The 26,966-nt window shown below is 45.0% G+C and overlaps 1 protein-coding gene across 1 annotated transcript in view; it reads right to left on the bottom strand.

Annotated features, from left to right (window-relative positions):
* The window catches only part of LOC148542426 (ABC-type organic anion transporter ABCA8-like), a 246,241-nt gene that overhangs the window by 152,890 nt on the left and 66,385 nt on the right, over positions 1-26,966 (bottom strand). The window contains exons 7-10 of the mRNA XM_088468583.1: positions 23,321-23,459; positions 16,728-16,913; positions 11,785-11,932; positions 5,751-5,913 (exon numbers count right to left, since the gene is read on the bottom strand). Of these exons, the coding sequence (XP_088324709.1) occupies positions 5,751-5,913; positions 11,785-11,932; positions 16,728-16,913; positions 23,321-23,459 (636 nt within the window). The remainder of the gene's footprint in view (positions 1-5,750; positions 5,914-11,784; positions 11,933-16,727; positions 16,914-23,320; positions 23,460-26,966) is intronic.

Here is a 26,966-nt window from a genome sequence, read left to right as displayed (position 1 = left end):
TGCCGACTGCCCATTCACACACATCGGCAGCTGCGAGAAGGGTGGCAGGACCCACCGGGTCCGCCCACTGGCCGCCGGGAGCCGAGGGCACAAGCAGATGACGGCTGTTCAGTGTGTATGAACGACCATCACTTGATCTGCAGATATATGTCAGGTGTGTACCCACCTTTACACTTCCTGCAACATCACACTGAGTCGATGTATATAAAGCATGCTCTGTTTGTTTGTGATTTATCCTGACGAAAGAATATAAAGTTCTGAAACGTTGACTTATTACAGGCTCCTGTGGTCGTTATTGTACCAAGTCGTCTGAGTGCCACTTCTACTTTTGGGATTCCTATGGTTGGTACCCTACCGGGTAACCAGGACCAGGAGGAAGGCACCTGACGCTGGTGTGTTTGTTCATAGCAAAGGAGTGCCGGCTATTCAAATTCTCTATATACGAATTAGCATGTAGGGTGGTCCGGCTCTTCCTGTATAAAGTCATAGGCGCCGAGTGCCTGCACAATATATACATACAGTCCAAACGTGGTGCAGCACTTCAGGCTAAAAGAACGACAGTCATAACGGTATATGGATTGGCCAATCCATATGCCGCTGTGACTGTCACTCTTTTAGCCTGGCGTGCTGCACCACATGGGGACTATATATATTGTGGCAGTATCACCAGAGATGGTGCTGATGAGCAGCAGATTTTGTGTGAGGTTGGAGAGATCCTCCCACACAGGGTAAAAATACTGATTTGTGACACACCTGTGGGCTGCCTTGTGGAGAGAGCTCAGGTGTGGGCTGATGAGAAGGAAGACCAGTCAGGCTGCCATTGGAGACAGTCTAAGTGGAACAGTGGCAGCCAGAGAGCCCAGTGAAGCTAAGCCAAGCCATTTGGTGCCAGGAGGCCTGAGTCCAGACCTGCAGGAGGCAGTGGGGACCACAAACCTCTCAGACTGTGGGGCATTGAAGCAGCTGGGCTGCAGGCTGAGGATCCAGGGCCTATACCTGTAGGATACAGGGAAGGTCACCAAGATTGACTGTGTTTTGAATAGCTGTGGCAGCCAAGCCAAGCCAGGCTGGAGCTGGCAATAGACCTGCAGAGAAGCAGGCAGAGACTTTATTGGCAGACTAGCTGCATTGTGATAGTCAGGGGTCAAGAAGTGAGTTAGACGCCCTAAACAGGGGCTAGGTTGTTTATTTTCTGTTTCCTGACTTCCATGCTGAAAAGTAAAGGTCTAATACATTTATTTACTTGAAAGCTGTGTGTGGACCCTCATCAAGTTATCACAATATATATATATATATATATATATATATATATATACACACACACACACATATAGATATATAGATATATATATATATACATATACACCCACAGTAAATACAGCAGAGAGGCTCTAGGGAGTGTGGCACTGCCTGTACTCACTGAGTGTGAGTGACCACCAGACACGGTTTTTACCCACGAGACCACACCCCATAATTTTTTTCAGATGCGCGCAGAAGACAAGCACAAAAGTGCCCCTGGGGGCAACGTACAGAAATTTTTGCTTACCTCAGCTCAGGCCAGCCCTGAGTATGTTACTGGGGTTTAGCTAAGTAGGATGTTATCATTATTGAAGAAGATAAAGTGACAACATTGTGAGTTGTGACCTCTTGTTGACAGTGAAATGGAAGAATAAAAATTGCTTTTATTTGTTTTTTAAACAGAATATTTCCTTTCTAGCCAAATATCACATCTGTCAGCAATGTTTTCTTACTTTTTGGAATGAAATACTGAATCCTATGGTTTCCAGTAGAAAATGTTCTTGGCAGGAAATATGAGTTGCAGCTTATTCAATGTGTAACACATACATGTGTTTTCAATCTGTAATACCATATAAGATTTCTAACATATTATTTTCAAAACAGCGACATCTCGCACACTGTGCTGGTTGCACTATCACTGTTTGTCTCATTTCAGTAATTTTCTATCCAGTATGGCATAAATACGTCCCATTTCAAAACATTGCTTTCAACCTTCATTAGTCACTTTACTCGAGAGAGGTGCTTCTGTATATCTGATTATTCTGAGGCAGTTTAATGTTACAGATTGTGTGATGTGTTTGTGATTCACTAGGGAACAGAAAAGCTCTGTGGAGTCTTCAGATTGGTGGGTTCATCAATAGATGTTGGATCAAACACTCACCAGCTGATTCACCTGCGAGATTAGCCTTTCATGACCAATACATATAGTATATATTGTCATACTTGCCTACTCTCCCGGGACTGTCTGGAGCCTCCCGAAAATTGGGTGCCGTTCCCGACACCCTGCAAGACTAGGCAAGTCCCCCTGAATGGTTGCTGGCACCCCTGCTAACCCCTGCGCCAGCCGCAAAAGTGGGCGGTCCAGGGGTGCGATGATGCGATTTGCGCTGAATCACGTCATTGTAGCCCCGCCCCTGCTTTATAATGCCAGTAATATTGGCATTATAAAGCGGGGGGCGGGGCCACTATGACGCAATCTCGTCGGCACGCCCCCACTCCGCCTACTTGACCCTTCTCCACACTCCCTGCTGGACGGACCTGCCAGCCCCCTCCCGGAACCCCCTGCAGAAATGTCGGCAAGTATGTGTATTTTGCTCCTTTTAAAGTACATGCATACACTGAGCACAGTAGATTTCATTGGGCTCCTGGGTGCTCTGTTAATTGTGGTTGATATGATTTTTGACCGTGCCTAATACTCTAGAGTCTCAAATTTGTTTCAAAGTGGATTCATAACTGGTTTGTCTGATCTGCTATAAAGCTTGAAAATGTGTGATACAATTGAGCTAAACTCAAGCAAGGCAGACATTTTGAAGCTTATATAGTTACATAATGTATTCTTTTTCATGCAACCAATGAACTTGAACAAAGTAATGTTCTCTGCTACAATTAGTAAAAGTGATAAAATTAATAAATTATATCCATTTTCCCTGGAACAGGCAAAACGTTATGGCTTATTTTAATGGTCTTCATTTTAACTTGAACTTCGGAATCACAAATTTAGCCTTGATAGTCAATCCCAAATCAAACTACCTCAAAAATCTTTATCATGCCACTGACAAGATTAAGGACCTTGCACTCACCAAATTCCGAATCAAATTTCAATCCAGTTAGAATAATTCAAGTTTCCCAACTTGACTCCTGATTTTGCCTTTGATTTTCTTCAATTGCTAAATTATTAAGTGCCTCTTTTCTCCTAGACATCTAAGGGGCTGGAGGTAAGCAGTGAAACACTGGAGATAGCTCTGATTTCTCCTATATTTAACTGTTGGTAAATTGAGAAAATTTGAGAGAAGCCCTTTCTTCAGTAACAACACTTAAAGGGCTTGTCTCAACTTTACTGGAGCTCAGAGAGGGGTTGTGGTGGACACAGATTAACCTGGGTCAGCTGAGGAGGAGCCATCACCACCACCAATCGTCATGCACATATGGGTCAATAATGAACTTGCTGAGTGGAGCAAAACAGGGAGTCTCCCTAAACATCATATGCTACTGTTCATTAGCTATGTTTTGTCTATTGTTCAATCAACCTAGCTATATTAGTGTCTTGGGACAAAGCTTGTAATTTGGTTTAGACTATGAAAGGTGCAGAGATGCATATAAAGGCTTTTTCTGGTCGCAGAGCAGCATTAGACAAAATACATGGATATGCCAACATAGGAAAGTGGACATTCCATGTTGTACCTGCTTACATATTTCTGTTGGGTTGCTATGGGTATTTCTGCATAGCAACCCATAACAGCATGTCAATTATTACAGCCTGAATCCCAAATAAAAGCAGCTATACAAAATATATTATTTGCATATATCTTCTGAAAAAAATTTGGTACAGGCTGAATGTACTGTATACATGCGCTGAATTAAGGTTGGGCATGCACATAAAAAGTCTTGCAAGCGTTACTGGATATCTTTTCAAAAAGCAAAAAAAATATATAAAAAAAAATAACATGGCACATAATAGAAATAAATATCACTAACTAAAACGATGGACAAAACTAATCCAAATATAAGTGTTACAAATTAAAGGAGGAGCTGTGGACAAACAAGGGAAAGATCTGAAAATATCACCTTCCCCTATGCATATAGAAGAGTGAAATCAGGGTCTCATTCAAAACCGCTCGCAAGTGCCTGAGCGCTCGCAAGCGGGTCCATGTTGGGCTCTGTTAATGCACAGCGGCCGCACTGCACGTGTGCAAGCCCCGGAGCGAGAGAGAAATTCTCTCGCTCCGGGGCTCACTATAAAAGGGGTGCCTATCGATGGTGATCGACAGCTTGCCCTGTTTTGTAGGCGTGGCGGGGGGGGGTGGCTTCACAAACGGAGGTGTTCCCAAACGAACGCCTGCCGTTTGTGGGCGGCCCCACTGACAGCACCAGTGATGTCAGCGGGAGAGCTTCCGGCTCTATTAGAGCCTGAAGCTCTCTGGGGCTTGCGGCAGATGAGACCCTACCACAAGGGTCTCGTCGCAAGCCCCGATGCTCGCGATGGTCTTGACCATCACAACCATCAACCTGGCCGCTCGCTAAAGCTGTGGGTGGTCACCCACAGCTTAGCGAGCGGCCAGGAGGCCGGCTCTTTTTACAGATGCGGCCGCCCTCATTCAGAGCGAGCGCTCGCATTTTGCGAGCGGCTCTGAATGAGGTCCTCAGTCTAAATTGATGAGCACCCATAAAAAAATCTTTTCTGGAGCTTGATAGATTTTAAAAGATTGCAACTCCCATAGAAGAGATGATTGCTGTGCTTGTGAAGATTAGGTAACACATTACATATCTGCAAGATCTCCTGTGTAAACACAGTGCTAAATGTGTCAGAAAGTAGAAATCACAATAAACATGTGGAAATAGTTGTATGCTGTGTGTTTTTCGAGGAAAATATGATAAATGTATCCCATAAGCAAATACATGCAGCCAAAAAGATTCTAAAAACGGTTTGGAATTGATATGCCGATGCCGGAAGCTAAATGGAGTGAAATCCCGACAGGGGCTGTAAGTACCCTAACCGTCCCGCTCTCTCCCGCCTAACCCTAACCCTCCCTTCGTGGTGCCTAACCCTAACCTCCTCGGGGAGTGCCTAACCCTAAACTCCCCCGAGTGGTGCCTAACCCTAACCACCCCTTCCCGCACCCTAAACCTAATCCACCCTGGGGGTGTCTAACCCTAGCCTCCCCCCAATGGTGCCTAACCCTCACTCCACGTAGTCTAACCCTTACCTTCTCTGGGGGGTGCCTAACCCTAATCTCCCCCCAGGAGTGCCTAAACCTAACCCCCCCATCTCCAGGCTAAGTATCATACTTACCCGTCTTCTTACGTTCAGGATGGTGTGCATCGGGATGCCGACATCAGTATCCTGATCCCCTTTGGGATGTTGTCGTTGGCATTATGCCAGGCGTCAGGATTCCGGTGTCGGTATTTCGACGCCTGGGATCCTGTCCGCCGGCATATTCAACGTATCCCTTAAAAACATGATGGTAAAGCATCATGTTTGAAGTTGAAAAGTCAACACTGTTAGTACAGTCGGCATTACGGGTTCGACTTCATACTGTCCCCATTCTCATTGTCGACAATTTGATTGCCAAACTCTCACAACCAATCCTCTCTTATACATGAGCAATCCTGTATATGTTAACCATACACACAGCGCAGAAACAGGCAGTAATATCCCTAACTAACCTGGATTACCTAAAGAAGGCTAATTATTTTCTGAAATATTGTATCTAACAGAGAGTTTAATAACATACCTGATTGCTTCTTTTCCATGTAATGTGCTGGGAACTTTTTCATTGTAATCATAGTCAGACTCTTCACCTTTCTCTGTCTGTGACCTTGGTGGGATCATCTTATCTCTTGACCAATATGAGGGTCTCATGAAGAAGAGAGGCTCATACCTCATTCCATTCTTATCTGGTGATGAGAGGAGTCTAACTGAATATATGGGTAAGTATGAGGTGAGTAGCAAAAAGGGTCCTGAAACATAGTGTAATTTTGATAAAATAAACAAATTGGACGTATGAACAGTGTTTCATAGATGTGTAACGACATCTTTCCACATCAGTGTGACAGTAGCTTTACATCACTATTCTGCTTATGGGGAACCCTGCTCCTTCCATTATCTAACTCTCAGTCCATGGCTTCCTGCTTCCCTCCATTATCCTCCTCATGACACAGGCCCTATGATATAATAACTGTCCTCACTAAGGGCCCCCTTTATTACAATCCGCATCTCATGGTATGTGATTAAAGCACCTGGATTTGCAATGCGATATATGAATGCATCGCAATGATGTATCAAATATCACATGTAGCGACAAAGCTTGTGAGGAAGCTCTGCCCCTGGCAATTCCTCTCCGCACACTTCTCTGGGTATAGAGCATGGGCATAACTACCATAGGTGCAAGAGGTGCAGCTGCTATGGGGCCCAGAGCTGAGAGGGGCCCATCTTCCTTGTCAAAGTTACATGTATTATATACATTTTTCACCATTGGGTAGTATATAGGGTTAATTTAAACTTTTGCTATAGGGCCTACAAATACCTAGTTACGCCCCTGCCTGAGAGTGTTTCTGCGCATGCCTTTTCCCCCCTCCCCCGTCCCCCCGAAGCTTACACTTACCTCCTTCAGATGATTGTGACCCGGTGAGCTCAGTGATCTGGTCATCTGATGGCTGCCGTGTCTCTGGTCATTTGATGCAGTAAACTGAGGATGCAGAACAGCATCTCAGTTTACAGATCAAATGACCGGGGCATGGCAATCAGATGACCGGATCACCGAGCCGTTACCCGGATCACCAGTCCTTGGAAGCAGGCAAGTGTTTTTTTTTTTTACTGTAATCTGCGCTGGGGGTCTATCAGACTCACAGGCTGATCACTGAATCCTCCTGCGGGTTCTGCTTTCGCTGGGAAGGCTGAGTTAGAGTTGGTAAGATGGTTGGAACCCTGCTAAATGCCATCTCCAGGTGGCGTTATTATCGTAGCAACCCCAGTATTTCTTCAAAATTCACTTTAGTATATTTAAAGCAGATCACATTTCCTGTTACAAGTATGGGAAATGTGATCTTCTTACTAAAAATATGCGAATTATAAGGGCTTGAAGTCGTTTTCTAGGAAAATCCTTCAATTGCCCTTTCATACATTTAGGTGAAACTAAAATAATGTGAAAAGGGTGTGAAAACACACATTTTCACATGATTTTAGTAAAAAGATGATTGATAAATAGGGACCTATCACAATTACATAAGTGGAAAAGTCACTGCCTCCCACAAAATCAACATATCATCATTCTGTGAACATGTCATCAGCCTCATCATCAAAGTTTATTTATAAGAGGCCAAGAGTAAACAATTACAGGGAGAGTGAGAAGAACCAGCTATGGCACAACAAGCCAGACACTGTTTGCATCCAATGATAGGAGAGAAGCTGTAGTTCTAGCAGCCCTTATATCTGTAGAACTACAGCGCTCAGCTAGCCATCATTCACCATATACAACCTAGCAGAAGCAATTAGGGAGAAAACAGACTGCACTAGAGAGAGAACAGTTGAACCAGCTATCAGCTTGTAGAAGTATAAGTTCCAGCCAGCGTCAATTAGGGGATTTATCAACCCAAATCCATACTCACCATTCCTCTGGGAGAGACTAAAAGCATTCAAAGGGAATCCCTTACCTGTGAGGGAATTTCTGTGTACGAATAAAATTGAGTAAGCTTTGAAGGGGCATCTAGCAAGAAGAGGAAGGTCTGGTGTCACAACCCAGGCCTGTTTTTTCTGTGCCACTGGGTCACTTAACACTCCTGCCGTGCTGTGATCCAGTCTCATGGCAAGGTGCCAGCATCCTTTGTCCATTCTAGGATACATAGGCTTCAGTTTCTTTGGCCTGCTAGGCCGTAATCCACATCAGAGCCTAGCCTGGAGTACTGCTGTGAAATGTTCTGATCACCTGAGCACAGTCCATCCAATCCTATTCCAGACGGAGCTTCCCTGAACCACCTGATTCTGCTCAACCTCTCACAGCTAATCCAGGAGCAGAAGTTCCATCCACTGGCCCTAGCAAATTGCCAGAACAACGTCTAAAGGTGCCCATCCACTAGACGATTTAATTGAGCGATTGAACGATATATCGTTTGATCATCATTCGATAATCGTTTGAAAATTGTTTGCAGATTGTTTAAAAAATGTCTGAAATGACCAGCGATGCGCGTGCCCGCTGGTCGTTTAGACGTCTATCATCTTGCAAACATGCTGGACAACCTGACGATAACGTCAGGTTCAGCATGTTTGTAGATTCTTGAACTTTAGGGGGGAAGCTTTAGAATGGGCTAACCCACTTATCGAGTTTAATGATCCTGGTCTCCAGAATTTAGTGATCTTCTTCAGTGATGCAGGAAATAAAGAATTAGGTCCAAAAGTTTTGAAATCATATTCCTCAAGAGACCAGTGTGAAAAAAGCACAAAAGTCACAATCCACTGAAGCTTCTATTTCGTCAGTTCCTGACTCTCCTGTTCCTCATTCTATTAAAGTTTCCAAGTCCTTGTCTGGTGACCTGACCATCAAGTGTCCATTTGAATATTGTTACAGTATTTACGCAGTCTTCCAGTCCTCTAAATTGTATAGTTTGTGTAGGCTCCTCCTTCATGTTATTTCAAGGATCCTGTGGAATATCAAGCTCCTAAAAAGATGTTGATTCCTACGTTGGACTTAGATTCCAATTCTGATTGTGACACTGAAGCTGATGAAACTCCAATTCTAGAAGGTCCCATGCTCACTGACAAAGTTTTTTCCTTACAGAAGATTCAGTTTCCTTTGGTTGGTTCAAGAAGTTCTCGCAAGAAAAAGAAGAATCTATGAAGATCTTGAGTTATCTCCTTTGAAAAGTTTCCACTCCAGATATCCCAGTAGCCTAATGCTGCCCATCCACTACTAGATGCGGGGACGATGGCACCATTACGACATAGTAATCGCGCCGTTGTCCCCCTAGGGGTGAAGTGCATACACTGAACGTTCAGACGTTCAGTGTATGCAGATCAATCATCCCCGAACATGGTAACCTGACGGCGGTCGTCAGGTTGACCGTCATGTTCAGGCGATGAAAGATGTTAAAAACGACCAGCGGGCGCGTGCATCATTGGTCGTTTTTAACATTTTATTGCCCGATTTGCGGACGATTACCATCGATCGAGCGATAACGACGGTCGTTATCGCTCAATCGCTAGGTTTAATCGCCTAGTGGATGGGCACCTTAAAGACCATAATGACAGCGATGCTGCACCTCCCAAGAGCTATGGGCAGCTGCCTGCCAGTGTGAGCGTGCAGCTCCAAATCTGCTGACACCCGGGCCCCTTCAGCAGCACTGGATGGACCAGTCATCTGGCCATTGACTCTGACCGTCTCCTCGCTGTCCCCCTTCTAGTTTCAGCACTGTCCAGGTAAGTCACTATTTTACTTACCAGCATAATCTGACATAAGAGAGTTAGTAAGTACCAAATGTTATTTGTTGAAAGACTGTCAGTTTAATGGTTTGTATTCATAATTGCATTATTCCACACTTACAGGGCAATTCAATTTCCTAGCGAAAAGTCAGTTTTTGCGATAATTTCGCACCGATAACGTCATTTTCACTGATTTTGGTTTTACACCGTATTCAATTTCAAAGACTTTTCGCAGGTTCGAAAAGTCTTTGAAAAAAAACGGAGATAACTTTTCACCACTGAATAGGTGTCGAAAAAAAGTGCAGAATTGGGGTTTAGGGGTGCAGGCTTAAAAAAAATAGCCTGCATCCCTGGGAATGTCATTTTAAAATAAACTGTGTCAAAAAAAGTTTTAAAAAAATATAGGGACACCCCAAAAAAACTATTGAAAATTTGGGGTGAAAAAAAAAATGGGAAAAAAGTGTTTAAAAATAGGGAAATAGGTTCAGGGCTATTCTGCAAGTATGCGGCAGGTGTTTTCTAGAATAGGCTATTAGTGGCAGGTGCATATTTGCAGAATTTTTAAATAAAGACTTTAGGGACTTAAAAATATGCTAGAACCCATTTTCATGTACCCCAAATTTGATGGGACCACTTAAAAAAATGAAAAAAAAAACCTAAGTGCTCTTCTGCATCACTTCTTCAATGTCGGGAAAAAAAACACCTGCAGCCGCTATTTAAATCCCCGACTTTCATTTGCAGGCTAAAACGGGGGTACCCATAGTGATCCCCCATGTTTTTACAGTTTTAGGGGGGTCCTACAATTTATTCCAGGTAAATTTAATTTTTTTTTCGCCGATCCTACTTCGCCGGGTCCAGTTTTCATAGCTTTGAAATTGAATACGGGGATAAAGCGGGCGCGCGCCCGATACTTTATCCCAGGAAAATCTCCGATGTGGAGCGAAAAGTCCAGCACGGACTTTTCGCTCCCATATTGAATACCCCTCATAGCCTGGGCACACCAGTGTAATTGTACCAATTAAAACTAACAAGCTCCAAATATTGTATTGTTTACCTAGAATAAGGTTGTTTACTGCTACTTAGAATTCTTTTGTATTCAGCCAGCCAGGGAGGGCTGTGCAAGTTTGAAAATTGATTTTACACATTCCAAAACAGATCACTGTTTGTAGTGCAAATGGAAAGAAAAGAACTTATTCATCATACTAGTCTATGTGGATGATTTGCTGCTTGCAGCACAGGAGAGCCAAAAAAGGAGAGGTTCAAATTGTTGGGTCTAAGAATTGTACAAGATTTGAATGCTGGAACTGTTACTATCGGCCAACAAGGATGCTAGATACTAAACCTGATAGTACAGCAATAGACAAGAGTACAAAAATAACAAAAGCTGTGTGTCCAACTTCCAAGGAAAGGTGGGATTCTGTATGCGGCCGGCGGTTCAAATCCCGACAGCGGCATCCCGGCAGCAGTGAAAATCCTGATCGTCGAGAAGTAAGTATTCACTAACCTATTCTCCCCCCTAACCCTCCCTTAGGGGTGCCTAACCCTAACCTCCCACCCAAGTGCCTAACCCTAATCCCCCCTCTAAGTGCCTAAACCTAACCCTCCCTTCCCCGCCGCCTAAACCTAAGTCCCCCGGGGGGGTGCCTAACCCTAACCTCCCCCCGGAGGTGCCTAACCCTAACCCTCCCTTCCCCAAGCCTAACCCTAACCTACCAGGGGGGTGCCTAACCCTAAGTCCCCATGGGAACCCTAAACCTAGCCTCCCGCACCTTCTGGTAGAGTAGGCAAGAATACATTAAATTATTATAATAGCTTTTAATACACTGTGGCATGTTTGTAATATGTCAATTGAATGTTGTTTCTATAAACGCACCATTAAATTAATATGAATAAAATAGCATCTAATCCACAGAGATTTGAAAAGAAACTGCCACCATATAGAACACACCATGGTGGGTTGTTATTTCTATTCCAGTAGTGATCAATGGTGGATTATTTTTAGACATCAAAACCACCTTTAGTAAATGCTAGCAATTTGACATGAAAAACACTGTCAATCCACTGCGGATTCTGGCAGGTTCTAAATAACAACAAATCCGCAGCATAGTAAATAAAGCCTCTAGAGTCTCAGTTGCAAAAGTACAGAGGATGCCCTGGGTCCTATCTATTTAGCTTTCTTTGACATTTTAAATTAAGTCAGCATTAAACTGTGGTCAGAGTGAGGGGCACAGTACCCAAAAATTCTTTCCATTTATTACAATGCTGATCAAATAATGTGTAGTTGAATCATATATATGTTTGGCCTTCCATTATAATAAGATTAATTTATGTACTTACATATTCACATCCCTTACCTGGCAGAACTTTGTCAAAGTACAGTGTTAGGAGCATGTAAAACATGGAGTCTAGAATCAGATAGATGCAGCTGGAAAGCACATGGAAGGAATCACCCGTTATGTCTGAGAAATACACCCCTTGCATGTCATTTTCTAGGTGAACACTCTGTAACCAAAGAGAAGCCATTTTTACCCAGAAAGTAACAGAATAGTGTACAAAGTGCAAATTACTTTCTCATTGCAACAAAGATTTAATATGTCAGTGGTTCTCCATGTCGCTCTTTAGGACCCCAAATGTTCACGTTCACATTTTCCAGGTCACCTAGCAGGTGCACAGGCAGAGCTGGCGCAATGCGGTAAGCAGGGGTTAGCATTGCAGGAGAGTGCCGTCCCCGGCCTGGAAACCGGCCACCACCTTGATCGTTTTTTTTTAATGAATGATGGGCACATCCCCGGCCTGGAAACCGGCCACCACCTTGATCGTTTTTTTTTAATGAATGATGGGCAAGTGGGTGCTGCACCTGTTTAAATTTAGCGCAGACCACGAGCCAATCACGGCTCGCAGACCGGCAGCTAATAGGCAGCAGGGCTATTTGAACTTGGCGCAGGCATGAGCCAATCACAACACACGGACTGGCAGTCAATTAGAAGCAGCTGGGTATATAAAAGGTACTACTGTGAACGGTATGTAGTTAGGAAGCCGTCAGTCGAAATGCCGACCGCCTGCTTCCCGACTGTCATATCCCGAGAAAGGACTAATGATAGGCATCAAAAAACCCGACGCCTATCATTATCCCTAAGTCGGGATTCCGACGCCCGGCATACCGAACGAAGGTAAGCCGGGCGGCGGGTGCGGACAGCCGCGGGGGGCAGGTTAGGTTATGGGCTCCTGGGGGGGACTTAGGGTTAGGCCCCCCCGAGAGGGTCAGGCTAGGTAATGGGGGGGTGAGGCACCCCCGGGGGGAGGTTAGGGTTAGGCACCCCCAGGGAGGGTTAGGTTTAGGGTGCGGAGGGGGGGGTTAGGTTTAGGCACTTACAGGGAGAAGTTAGGGTTAGGCACTGGGGGGGAGGTTAGGGTTAGGCACCCCTAAAGGAGTGTTAGGGGGGGGAGGGTTAGGAATACTTACCCTGTCGGGATCTTCTAGTGCCGGCCTTCCCTCGTCGGGATTTGAACCACTCATACAGATTCCCTGTGAACATCCACAGGTGGAGCTAGTTATTTTACTTGTGATTCTGTGTTGAGACCTGGAAAACATACACTGTTTGGGGTCCTGAAGACCGAGTTTTATAACCTAGGTACTAAGGTGTGATTGGAAAGTAGTAAATACTGATAAATTTAAGTGATTTAAAACTAATTTCATGAAATGACCAGCTGCTTCTTTCCTTATGGTGATTAGTAATTTTGCCTTACATGAAACTCAATTAGGGGATGCAGAGATGCAAAAAAAATGTAGGACCCTATTCATCATGTTAAAATTGTAATTAGTGAAAATTATGTTATTAATTCACATTGTAAATTTTACAAAATAAAAATGTGTAATTTATCATTCTCCTTTATAAAATGATCACATCCGATAAGTGCCTCCTTTTACAGAGACAGCCTTTTCGGACTAGTGATGATTTTCACCTGCAGAATTCCAGCTCTCCATTGGTGACCGCTGCCTTTTCCACGGCCTTACCTGCCGCTGATTGCTCCTCGGCTTCTTGTTAAGTGGCCACCGCTGCCTAGATAGATATTTTAACAGAAACTCCCTTAGTGTGTAGCTCCGGCTCCACACTGACTGACTTCAGTCACTGCTCACCGGCTTCTTCTTAAGTGGCCACTGCCACACAATATTGCTGAAGTCAGTCAGCGTGGAGCCGAAGCTGCATGCTCAAGAGACCGAAGGGAGCCTTTACTATGGAAAGGAAGGTTTCTGGCCTGAGACTTACGCGATCCAATGTGAAGTGTGTCATGGACAGGTAATCGGCCAGCTTGTTCAGCTCCCCTGGATCATATATGGCAGACAGGAGTATGTATCGATGCACTCCCCAGTTCCAGATGTCTACTGCCTCTTGACAGAGAGTGCGGGATTGTGTGCCTCCCATTCTGTGGAGGTAAGAGACTGCGGTCCTGTTGTCCAGACAGAGCTGAACCGAGATCTTTCGAGAATTCGGGGGAACTAGAAAGGATAGGGCTAGTTTGGCAGCCCTTAACTCCAAAAGGTTTATGTGCAGACCATTTTCCCCTTACCAGGGCCATCTCTTCCATTGGGCATGTAGGGGCCCGCCAGCCCTCCTCCTGTAGCCGCGGCCAATTGGTAAATTTGTGATATTTTTATAAGACAGCCGCCGATGCACTGTATTCCGATCAGTCCCAGTTTCACTTCATCCGCCGGCTTCAGACCAGTCAGACAGAGTCTCTCTGCATGTGTGGGAGGTCTGACGGGCATGCAGGAGGGTTTAATTTTATTGACCATATACATTTTATTCCTGTGAATGGGTGGGTAGGGGCCCCAGTGCATTGCTTTGCCCAGGGCCCACACTGCTGTTAAGACAACCCTGTCCCTTGCTGCTTTTTGTTTTGTGAATGCTCCCCAGCCTGTGAGAGAGGTGACAAAGGTAATAATAATTTCCAGGGGAGGAGTTAAAAGGGGTCGGATTTGTCTAGGTTCACGGTGAAACCTAAATTCTGAAGGAGAGACAAAATGAAGTCCCTGTGACAAAAAAGATTATTAACACAACAGGTGGTAGAAACTCTACCTAGCTCCCGGCACTAATCAGTTAATATATAAAAAATTGACACGTATAGAACTAGCGGCATATGTGGAAAATCAAGTGTCAGACTTCAAAAAATACAAAACTTAGACAAGAGAAGAAGCACACTGTGCTTAGTAACGGCCTAATTTGGAAGAATGTATCAGAAATTCCGATTGATAAAAAATAAAGTTTAATATCTTAGTAAAAAGAGGTCATATAACAGAATCTAATAAAACTCAAATGTAGTCAATACATCTTACGCCCATATAAACAATCACAAAAACATTGGATTTGGAGGCCGCAGTTAGTTAGTAATAGTGCTGCTCATCTATTAAAAAGGAGCTAGTGTAATCATCAAGTTCAAATGCAGTCCAACACTTCTAGTAATTTTGTGTCTATCCACATGTAGAAAATAGGAAAGTATGTAGCAGCCAGTCACAGGTTTAATTAGTGAAAAAATGTGTCTCCATGTCTGTGCTGTCATCTCAGCATGGACACTAGTACATGAAAGCACAATAGTCAATTCCCGTAATCTGCTCCCTTCTCAGATTATCTCCTTGAATATGATAAGGGCCGGTTAAGTTTCCGTGATCACAACTGGGGATATACCCGCTCACCTCTTCAAAGTCCGCCATGTACTGTTCGGAGTGCCTGTAACTGCAGCTGCAGACAACAATCTGCTCACCTTTCCAGAGTGTACTGTGAGCCGGTCAAACTTCCCGTGACTGCGGCTAGGGACACACGCCGCTCACCTCTCCACAATAAAACGAGCCGGTCGGAGTTCCCGTACCTGCGGCTAGGTGTGCTTCTTTTCACCACTTTTACATTTTCTCACCACTCTATGAGAATATGAGGGAGGGAAAGGAGGCTCCACAACCTGACTTCCTCCTCCTCAGAGATATCCCTGCTGTCTTCCAACCTGACAGGGTTTATTAACCTTCTCCTTTTAAACAATATTTTCTCCTCAGAAGAGGAGTCTGCAGCTTGAGACAAGCCCTGAGAGGGCTGTCTCATTCTTTTGCTGTGGGATGGAGACAGACACAGACAGTGTCCTCCATCTTACAGGGGGCGGGGCCTATCTTATGTGACCTTGTGCGTGCATATGTGACCAGCGCATACGATCGACCTGCCTAGGCGGTGCACGTGACGCACGCATGAACCACGGCACCGGCACAGCCCCACTCCCCTGGCCTGTGGGAGAAGGTAAGTGAATGTTTTCTTTCACTTTACCTTCTCAGCTTAGTTGAACAAATGAGTGATATCTCCTTCGTTACAGCTTTGATGAATAGGAATTTTACTAAAAAATGAGAACAAAAATGAAAACATTAAAAATAAGGCTTCTTTAGTGATGATGAACAGAGCCCGTAGTCATAATTACTAAGTAAAATGCCTCAACAATATAAAAGTGTGTACAGCACAATAAAAGTTATATTTTAACCTTTATTATCACATCTAACATAAATGTGTGCCCCACACAGAGTATGTATTTTTGTATCTATGCATCCCAGTTTCTTTAGTACACCGTGTTCCACTCTTGGAAGCACCACCAACAAAACTAACGTTTGCCTAGAGGAACTGTGCTTTTTTAATAGTTGGTTTCAACATAGACTTAAACCCCTTTCACACAAAGAGCAAAAAAACGGGTTTCTGCTATGTGTGAATATGAACAACACTGAGATCCGGGAATTTGTTGAGTTGATAGACAAGGCAAATTCCCGGATCTTAATTCTGAAAGGGACATTACTCTCACATCAAAACAAACTCCCGTGTGGAGTCAAATATCCCATACAAGAGTGCTTGCATGAAACTCAGCAAATGGGTGTTATGCAATTTCAAATATGCATCCAACTCAGCATCAGGCGTTTTGAGTCCTAGGGGAAGTGAGTTTTAGAAAAGATGTTGCCCATAGCAACCAATCGGATTCTAATTAACATTCAACTAGCACATTCTAGAAGATAATAGCTAGAATCTGATTGGTTGCTATGGGCAACATCTCTTCTAAAACTCACTTCTAAAAACTCTCACTTTAGTAAATTTACCCCCTATAATAAAAATTGATCATTCCACTACTGCTAGTTTCACATCCTTTATTGATTTAATAAAACCTACTGTATCCTACTGGCATCAGGAAATTTCACACAAATAGCCCTCTCACCATTCACAATTATATACAAGTCACAGCCAAAATGTGAAACAGACATTGATGGACAGCCATTAATTACCTCCACCAGTCCCACCGAGAAGGCAAATGGGTGGAAAACGCTTAGTAACACTTCCACAACCTTGGAGAAGTTTTTCATAAGCAATAAGAGGCCTGATGCAGACATGAAAAGTGTGATGAAAAATCCTGCGATGGCAGTGACTCTGGGATTCCTGAAGAGGGCGCTCAACATGAATGTAAAACATATCTAGGAGATAAAATAAATATTCTTGTGACTTTTCATAAAATGCATACATTCTAGGTATACATACAGGAGGTAATTTAGTAATCATACCTCAGGCACAGAGCTAATGACCCAGGTTTATCACCCTAAAGCAGAGTTTCCCAAATTCCACAATTACAGTCCAGGTTTTAAGGATATCCATACTTAAGCACATGTGACTAGATTAGTACTTTGTTCAATTTGATTTAACTATCTGGGTCAAGCATGGATATCCTTTAAACCTGGACTGTAATGGTGGAGTTTGAAAGCCCTGTTCTAAGAAACTGCCTCAGCAAATTGAGAAAGTGCCACGATGTGTGGAAAAAACCTTTTGGAGTTGCATTATGTAAAAAGACCAACCTCCAACCTCTTTAGGAGTAGTATCAAATAAACAAAAATTAACAAAAACAAAAAAACAAACAAAAAAATAAATATATATATATATATATATATATATATATATATATATACACTCAATCCAAATTACCGGCACTCCTGTAATATGAGCAATAAATTTTTTCTTGCTGCGGTGCTCACCCTGAGGATGGACGTCCCCTGTATGTAAGAATTTCCAGAAAGGAGGCACTCACAGGCTGAATAGACTTGGAAAAAAACTAATGCTTTATTGCATTAGCGCATCTACGTTTCGTGGTACATTCCCCGTCATCAGGACACAAATAATGCATACAAAATACAAGTATAAATCACGTATTTTGTATGCATTATTTGTGTCCTATTTTTTTCCAAGTTTCTTTCCAAGTCTATTCAGCCTGTGAGTGCCTCCTTTCTGGAAATTTATTTATATATATATATATATATATATATATATTGAAGTGTCCGCTGGTGCTAACAACTCGGCTGCCTCCTATACTTAAAATAGGGCCACTGGCAACCTACATATATAGAAGCATACAACATAAACAAAAGTGCACGTTGACGCTTAGTAGTTTCCCAAATGGATATGAAAGTTCTTTCTTCAGTAAATCAATAGATATTCCTCTTCTGATTGCTAGTTAATTTCAGTATGTTCAAGATAATAAAAAAAAAATGCACATAGTGTAATAAAAGATATTGGGGGTCATTCAGACCCGCTCGCGAGGGAAATTCGCTCGCAAGCGGGTCGATGTTTGGGGAATGCGCATGCGCACGATGGAGGGAGCTCCGTCGTGCGCATGCGCGAGACCCGGCGAGCGATGAGAAATACGTCGCTCTGGGTCTCGCACCAAAGGAGGCATGCTGTCGATGGTGAGTGACAGCACGCCCCCTTTGGTGGGCGTGCCGGGGGCGTGGCTGCCAGACAGAGGCGTTCCCATGGGAACGCCTACCATCTGAGTCCGGCCCCACTGACATCAGTAATGATGTCAGTGGGAGTGACTTTGGCTCTGATAGAGCCAAAATCACTCCTGGGCTTGCGGAAGCGAGACCCTACCGCAGGGTCTCGTCGCAAGCCCGATGGTCTTTGACCATCGCGACCATCATCATGGACGCTCGCTATAGCTGTGGGTGGTAACCCACAGCTATGCGAGTGTCCATGAGGACGCTCCAAAAACAGGTAGGAGGGCCCTGATTCAGAGCGAGTGCTCTGGTCAGAGCGTTCAGCTCTGAATCAGGCTCATTATTCCATCCTGGTGTAAAGGATGATGAGATATGTGAATAGGTCCCAACCAAAGTAGATGGAGACAGCAGGGTAAACATTTTCTAGTCCGTGAAAGGGAACCGCATGATGGACCCATATAAAGAGTTGCCAGCATTCCACTCATTGGTTCAGTTTTTAAACGTCACTGATGACGGTATGGTCAGACCAGAAGGATAACTAGGTCTTTCATTCGGACCTGAAAGAAGACTGAAAGACCTAGTTATCCTTCTGGTCTTACCATACCGTCATCAGTGACGTTTAAAAACTGAACCAATAAGTGTAATGCTTGCAAATCTTTATATGGGTCCATCATGTGGCTCCCGGTTTTAGGGTATTTAAGCTGGTTTCACTTTTACCATCATATGCCTTGAAAAAGACAGATCTGTCAAAACGAGTTAGCTGCTGTGTGGTAGTGGGTTTTTTTTCCATTTCCCCTACAGACTTGCATTTGAGGCGATTGCTTAAATTATTATACCCGGGCTTCATCTTTCCCAGCAAGATCTGTACAATGCCTGTTCCATCTGGCTTCTGTGCATTTTTGTTTTGTCTTGAAAATGCTAAAAGCAAATAGCAATCATACAAGACGAATATCTATTGATTTACTGAAGAAAGAACTTTTATATCCATTTGGGACACTACTAGGCACCAACTTGCACTTTTGTTGTTGTTATATATAGCACTATTTATGGCCTAACAAATTGTAGGCATGAGGAGATAAACTGACATGTTCTGTGGAAAAGTGCATTTACAGGTATATTCGTTGCCTGTAACAAAACAGTCTGCATGTATACTGCACTGCCAAAACTAAAATGAGAAATTAAATGAATAAATAAATAAAAAATCTACAGTACAGTATGTCCACCCCCAAATACTCAACGAGTACCAGTAGTACACAGGAATGAGCACTGAGGGCCTAATTCAGACCCGCGGGTCGTTGGTGCCCTAATGCGCATGCGCACGACAGAGGGAGCTCCGTCATGCGCATGCGCGAGACCCGGCGAGCGACAGCCAAGCTGTCGCTCCGGGTCTCGCACCAAAGGGGGCGTGCTGCCGATGGTGAGTGACAGCACACCCCCTTTGGTGGGCGTGCCGGGGGCGTGGCTGCCAGATGGAGGCGTTCCCATGGGAACGCCTACCGTCTGGGTCTGGCCCCACTGACATCAGTAGTGATGTCAGTGGGAGTGATTTTGGCTCTGATAGAGCCAAAATCACTCCTGGGCTTGCGGCAGTGAGACCCTACCGCAGGGTCTCGTCGCTAGCCTGATGGTCGCGATGGTCTTGACCATTGCGACCATCATCATGGACGCTCGCTATAGCTGTGGGTGGTAACCCACAGCTATGCGAGCGTCCAAGAGGCCGCTCCAAGAACAGGTAGGAGGGCCCTGATTCAGAGCGAGCGCTCTGGTCAGAGCGTTCGGCTCTGAATCAGGCCCTGAGTCCCCTGTTATAGAGAAAACTAGTCCTATACTCATCAGTGCACAGCTGATGCTTTAAAGGGCAAATCAAATGTGTGTCCCCTTACTCCAAGAAGCTCCCAGCCCCACACTGATCCTAATCCTCAAAACCCCCATTCACAGCTTTATTAAATATAGAAATATGTATTTTATTCTTTCCTGATACATCATAGCCAACTTGGGGAAACCCCTTCTCCCCCAGAAAAGTATCCCATAAATATGACCCATCTGTATACACAACTGGTCGATGAAATATGATCAAAACCAGAATTACCCAGGACTCCCCTTCAATAGCAGCCATTAACAAGGACCACGCATGGGAAAATGCTTGCTACTGATCGATGATGAAGAGGGGACACAGGGACTGTAGCCATTTGTTTTGCCAGTTGGAAGCTGACCAGCCTCTTTTTTTCTCTATAGCAGGGATATCGCATGTTCATGGTCTCCATGTTATAATGTAAACCATGTCTGGCTTTGTAGCGCTGAGACTAGTTGTGGATTTAGGGGTTGGAGGGATGCTGGCCACTGCACTGGGCATTTGCCTAATTAAAAGTATATGAGTAAACAGGAAGAAAACAAAGCAGGATATAACAAATTAAGAATTACTGTGCCAACAAGTTACAGCCAGTAAGCAGAACCATAGAAACAATTACAAATAGATTTGTCACACGACTGATGCAATCTGCCGCACATTACTATTAGTATATACAATTAGACTATTTCAGTAGTATAATCCCTATGATGTGTCCTTTTCTACTTCTGGACTTAGGGGTGGGTTAGGGGTAAAAGGGGGAGGGTAAGTATACTTACCCCACCCCTGTCGGAATACCAACCATTGGGATGCCGCTGTCGGGATTGTGACAGGAGGCGTCCCGACAGCCAGTATTTCATTCACCTGTCCCATCCATACAGCACCCCAAAATACCAGACCCAGTACTTTATACCCATTTTCAAACACTTTTTATATTTTCACCCCAAAAATTACATTACTTTTTCAGGGGGAATTAAGATGTTTAAAAAAAAATGTGGACTAATTAGTCATTAGGGGGGGTGCCCAAAGGGTTCTGAACCAAGTCTCCACTATTTAGCCCAAAATAGAGATTTTGCACAACTTTTCTCCTGCCTCTGGGTGGCGAAACGTTTACGCCTGGTTTGCCTATGGACTATTCGCACATGCGAAAACGTCGTGGGATTGAATAGGGCGATACACAGGAATGTAGCGAAAACATTGCATCGGTGAAAGGTTTAATGATTGATGGTATATTTTGTGAAAAGCAGCAGAAAATATTATATCACAAGGCTAGAGGAAGGATAAGGAATTAACAGGAAGATGCTGCATAATTTGAAGGAAACTAAAAACAGTTATATAAATTTTCACAATTTATAAATAATATTATTTAATTGTTGTCAAAGTAGAATAATTATCAAGCTCTGAAATAATCAGCCTAAATTTTACCATTGACTTCAGCATGAAAAGTACATACCTTCAATAGGTTATTTCACAAACAATAAGCTTTTAAGGGTAAATTTACTAAGAGACGATTTTCAGTTCCATTCTATTTTGTGGTGATTTTGAGGTGAATTGGTGGTGATATTGGCAATCAGGTATGTACTAAAGGCAAAACCAACTCAAAATCCCCAGAAATTTGACTTCACACACAAATAGACTTCAAATAGACCATCGGTACTTCTCTATAGCCATCAGTAGAAAAAGCTTTTTTACTAACAGTCGATTTGAAAATAGACCAAAAATAGACCCAAAATCAACTGATATTGAGCCCCCCTTATAGAAAGAGAATTGGGGAGTGAATTGCAGAGGTAGCAGCTGGAGCCAGAGTCTGAGGGGAAGTGCTGCCTGGTGCCACAGTGGAAGATGAGATGTCTCCTGTGAAGAGACAGCCCATGTGATGAGAGGGTGAGTGTCTGTGATTCCATAATGCTGGATCCCTGGTTGATAGTCCCTGGAGAAGTGCCCCATAGTGAGGGAGGGGACAGTGCAAGATGGCAGCATGGCTAGAGGGGAGTCCGTGTGCTGAAGTAAAGAAGCCCAGCAGTGTAAGGGTTAATGGTCTGCATTAAGTTGCCAGCATGTCAGATGAAAGGTCCCTGGATAGTGGGACATGTACTAGAGGCAGAGTTCTGGGATATACAGGACATCAGTATGCCTGAAGAAGGTGTATGCGGGGTGATGGAAGGAGAGAGAGGGTCCCTGTGTGATGGGAATGTGCTGCATGTTAGGAGTCTCCCGTGAGGATTGTGACGTGTGCGATGAACTTTGAATCTGGAGTCCCATGTATGCTGTGTGATGTATTTGTTGGACGCACTTGCGGTAGAACTACTGAGCCCAGCAACACCGGGTATGTGCTACCATTTCATTGCTGTGTCACTTGTATAAGACTGTGCTGGAGGTGTCCGTTTGTAGTGGAACGTAACTAACCAATCTGTAACCGTTAAGCTTAAAATACAGCATTTACCATCTGCTGCAAGTATTGTGCTGGAGGAAGTTGGTGAAGTAGAGCTTGTAATCATTACGCTCACTGTGCTGGAGGATATAGAGGAGTGTAAATAAAATGTTCCTGTTCTTGTATCATGAGATTGTCTGGCGCCCAACATTTCTTTATTGCACTGCACCTGTTGTTCCCTCCATCAGGTACTTTGTGCTAAGTACCCGTGTATTTGGGGGCTCTGCTGGTCATGGACGCCATACCCACGCCATAGCCGGAACAAAGGAGAGTCACCGTGAAGAGGTGAGAGAAAATACATTCAGGTACTTCGAGTAAGTGTACAGTACCAGTAGGGTTTCACAGTACTCTGGCTGTATAAATTAGACATTTAAAGGCATAGCAATGACTTTTAAAAAGCGTGGATATGCAAATTAGCACTGGGATGAAGGTGTTTGTGGGTAATACAGTGCATGTGACATGTTTTGGCCAATAGGAATGCTTTTGTATAATTTTGTGTCTATTTGGCGTCGATTTTGGGTTCTATTTAGGGTGAATAGAACACATTTAGAAGTTCAAATAAAACTTCAAATAGAAACTAATGCACCATCGAAATCAGAATGGAACCCAAAATCAACTGTTAGTAAATTATCTCTTTTGAATAGAAACACGGTGGTCAATTTTGTGGGAATGTTGGTTCTATTTTGGTCAATTTTAAATGGAACCAAAATCGACTTTTATTAAATTCAGCCCTTAGTGTGAAATTGAAGGAAAAGTGAAGTTCCACTGGGAGTAAAGTAATTCATCAACTAAAATAATGAGAACACTGTGTAAACAGGCTGCTTCTGGAGCAGTACCTACCGATGATATCCCATATAGGAAGAACAGGAGCAAAATGACGCCATATGAACTCTCGACAAAAACAAAACCTTTTGTAATAAGCGTCATCAGATTTGCTATAATTAAAACATAGACAGAATAGATCAATCCCCAGGACAACCTGCAATACAAGAACAAAACAGAAAAATTAACACATAATGTTAATAAACTTTTGAATATTTTTTTTACTTTGACATTGTGTAATTGGAGACACAGGGACTGATTCAGCAAGGATCAATATTCTGCATATACACACGCAGCGCAGTTGAGAGCATGGGCACTACAGGGGCATTACTATGAAAGCATGGGCACTACAGGGGCATTAATATGGGAGCATGGGCACTACAGGGGCATTACTATATGGTGGGCACTACAGGGGCATTACTATGGGGGTATTAACATATGGGCATTACTATGGGGGCATTACAATATGGGCACTACTGCAGGGGGAATTACATGGGGGGCGCCAAATTACTGTCTAGCCCCTGGTGACAAAAATCCTAGTTTCGGCCCTGTTATTGCTCTAAAGTCTATGCTAGACATCTATGGTTTATTGTAATCATCTATGCCAGAAATCATTTATGCTTTCTTGGCCGAATTTTCTCATTCGATAGTGATTGCGACATTGCCCTACATCGGTCTTTTCATGGTCTATCAATTGTTTATTTTTCTATGTTCTATTGCTGAGATTATTCTATTTCAAATTCTATTACTATTCTATTGCAATTTTAAGTGATTGTGCATTGTTCCAAGGGCCTGATTCAGACCCGCTCGCAAGCCGCCGCTCGCACGTTCCTGGCCGATGTTATGCAATTGCGCATGCATCGTAGTGCATCTGCGTGAACTTCTCCGAGCGATCAGGAAGCGCTTGCTCGCCCAGCAAAGACAGCCCAGTGGAATGAGTGACAGGAGAGGCCATTTGTGGGTGGTAACAGGGGCTGGCCACTGGAAACGGGGGAGTGGAGTTGCGAACGCAGGCGTGCCTGAGCATCTTAATGCTGTTTCAGAGGCGTGCATAATTAACAGGCAGTGTCATAGTACATGTCACCTGGTTGAATTATACACTGAAATGCTCGCAGTGCTAGGTAGGGTATAGTCAACCGCAAGCGCTGCGATCAGTTCCGATGGACCCCGATGTACCAATGGTTGCATACACTTCCTGGAGAAGACGTGCGCAAGTGGGCGTCTTATGAATGGCTGGTGGGCATCAGCATACACAAAGTGATCGCTCGCCAAGACATAGTGGGCGTGCTAATGCCTTGCCATGCAATCGCCTGCCTTGCTGGATGTGTGCTGAATTTGCATACGCTGGGAGCGAGAGTCCGCATCTAGCGAGCGGGTCTGAATCAGGCCCCAAGTTTTTATTTCTACAATTGTTGCTGCTAACTCTGTTATATTTTTGATTGTCTAAAGGATGCCACCAATCTTTCTACATTTAAGCCAAATAAATATTCCACTGTCATTTTGGAACCAAACGTGTGGTTTATACTGGTTGAGTATAAAAGGTTAGTGGTGCTGTGGCCGGAGGCCGGCCCCACGTGTGGAATGGCGGCCACGGCACTGAAGGGGTTAACCCCTGTGCTGCGGCTCCATTTTTAAAGGGACACCGGGCGCTGAGTGCCATATTTAAAACGTGTTAGCGGCGCTAGGCGCCGAGTGTTTTAAATTAAATGTTTTAATTTTGTACTTCCCTGCCGTGGTCCAGCCCCGCTCTGGCGGCCGCGACAGGGATGAGGTAACCCCCGGTGTACCACACCGGGGGAGAATGGAGTGCCGGGAGCCGCTCTACACTCCACGCTGGGACCCGGAAGTGTGACTCCCGGCGTCCCAGCTCCACAGGGCAGGGCAGGATGCCGACCGCCGGGGGCTGGGAACTGAGCTCCCGGCGCCCCAGCTACCCGGTGAGGTGCTCTGCGTCAGAGGGCCCGGGCTATGTGTTGTGCTACAGCCCCCGGGCATCCTCCGGAAATGGCAGAGCTAGGTGCTGGCTGCTGGGGACCGGGAGCAGCGCTCCCGGCGCCCCAGTGCTCCAGGGCAGCAGGAAGGCGCTGCAGCCGGGACAAGCATCCCGGGCTGTAGGGCTAAGCGCCGCAGGCATGGAGGACTGGACTAGCCGGCTCCCTGCCCGGCGCTGGTTAACCCTCGGTGCGCGGCACGGCGGGCACAGTGTGCTGCCACTGGGGGCTGGGAGCCTAGCTCCCAGTGCGCCAGCCCCACAGCAGAAAACGGCCAGCAGTTAACCCTCAGTGCGCTGTACCGAGGGGAGAATTGCGATGGGCGGGACCTCTGGCTCCCGATACCCCAGTGCGAGAGGCCACCCACCGGGAGACCAGAGAAGCTGGCTCCCAGTGCATCGTGACTGGCCAAGATAGGGTGCACAGGGGGACCGGGCTAGCCGGCTCCCTGTGCAGTGTTAGATGGTGCGCTGGGGACCTGGAGCCTAGCTCCCGGGAGCCCCAGCAGCATGGCCAAGTGGCTGCACGCTGGGGGACAGGGAGAGCCAGCTCCCCGGACCCCCAGCGATGTGAGCAGGATACAGCAGAGAGCCCCAGCAGTCCAGGACTGCAGGGCTAGGGGAGCCCCAGCGCTGAGCGCTGGGCAGTGTAAAGAATAAACAATGTATTTTAAATGTATAATTTAAGTAAAATGCACTTACCTGTGTTCTGTGAAGGTCCAGGGGGATCCAGAGCTCTCTGTGGGCTGCTGGGTTCCCCAGTCTCCTCCCTAGGGGAATAAAATGTTCTCCTATGCAGCCTCATGTCTGGAAGTGGTATGAGGGGGTGCATAGGAAGCTGGCTAAGGCAGCCAGTAAAGTGGGTTTAGGGAGCTTCAAATCGCTTCCCTTCCATGGTCAGGAAACCGTGCCCGGGGACCCTGCTTGCCCACCTCTGGAGCTCAGATTCAGGCAGAAGTAGGAAGCTTGGTCCCTTAGCAGATTCCTGGATGTCCATTTTCGGAGGGAGATCCTTATCTTCCCAGGCTGTATCCAGACGGAGCGGAGCCATGGGGCGTTGCCCAGCTCCGAGGTTGAGCCCAGGCACAGGGGAGTCACCACTCCCCCCTGTCCATAGGGGACAATGTTAAACGTGCATGTGGCCAGCACATGCACAGGTCATGCACTTATGATGATTGGTTGGAAACCACAGGGCGGGCTTACCCCCTGTGGAAATGTGTATTAGAGTGGCATAAATGGAGGCTTCGTGCCTGGTAATATTGGACATCTTTGAAAATCCTGTGTGGAGAAGAATTGCTGTAACATCTTATGTATGCTGATTATTCCCCTTCAATCTGAAGGGAGGGTCTTTTTTAAGACTGAGAGCAATAAACACCTTTGCCTTTAAATTCTACTACATCTGTATCCTGCGACCAACAGAATTGCGCAAAACGCTATTCCGTTCTCCTGCTGTTCTGGGTAAGAGCTCCGTGTCTCCAAGTTCAAGCCCTCTGCCAAGCTACCGTGCAGACCTGGTTCATTGCGAGGGATCAGGTGGGAACAGCCGACACCAAACAGGTGTGTCCGCAGTTAGTCGACGCATACTTAGCAGAGCGGTTCCAGGTGCTGGTGGTAGGAGCCTGAGGGTACGTAAAAAGCGGTTCCAAATGCCGATGGTAGAGTTTGGTGGTGGCA

This window comes from Taudactylus pleione, unplaced genomic scaffold (assembly GCF_031769625.1).
Source record: "Taudactylus pleione unplaced genomic scaffold, aTauple2 ptg000012l, whole genome shotgun sequence".
Classification (NCBI taxonomy): Eukaryota; Metazoa; Chordata; class Amphibia; order Anura; family Myobatrachidae; genus Taudactylus; species Taudactylus pleione.
The sequence above is the reverse complement of the archived record's forward strand: the minus strand, read 5'-3'. Positions and strand labels throughout refer to the sequence as shown.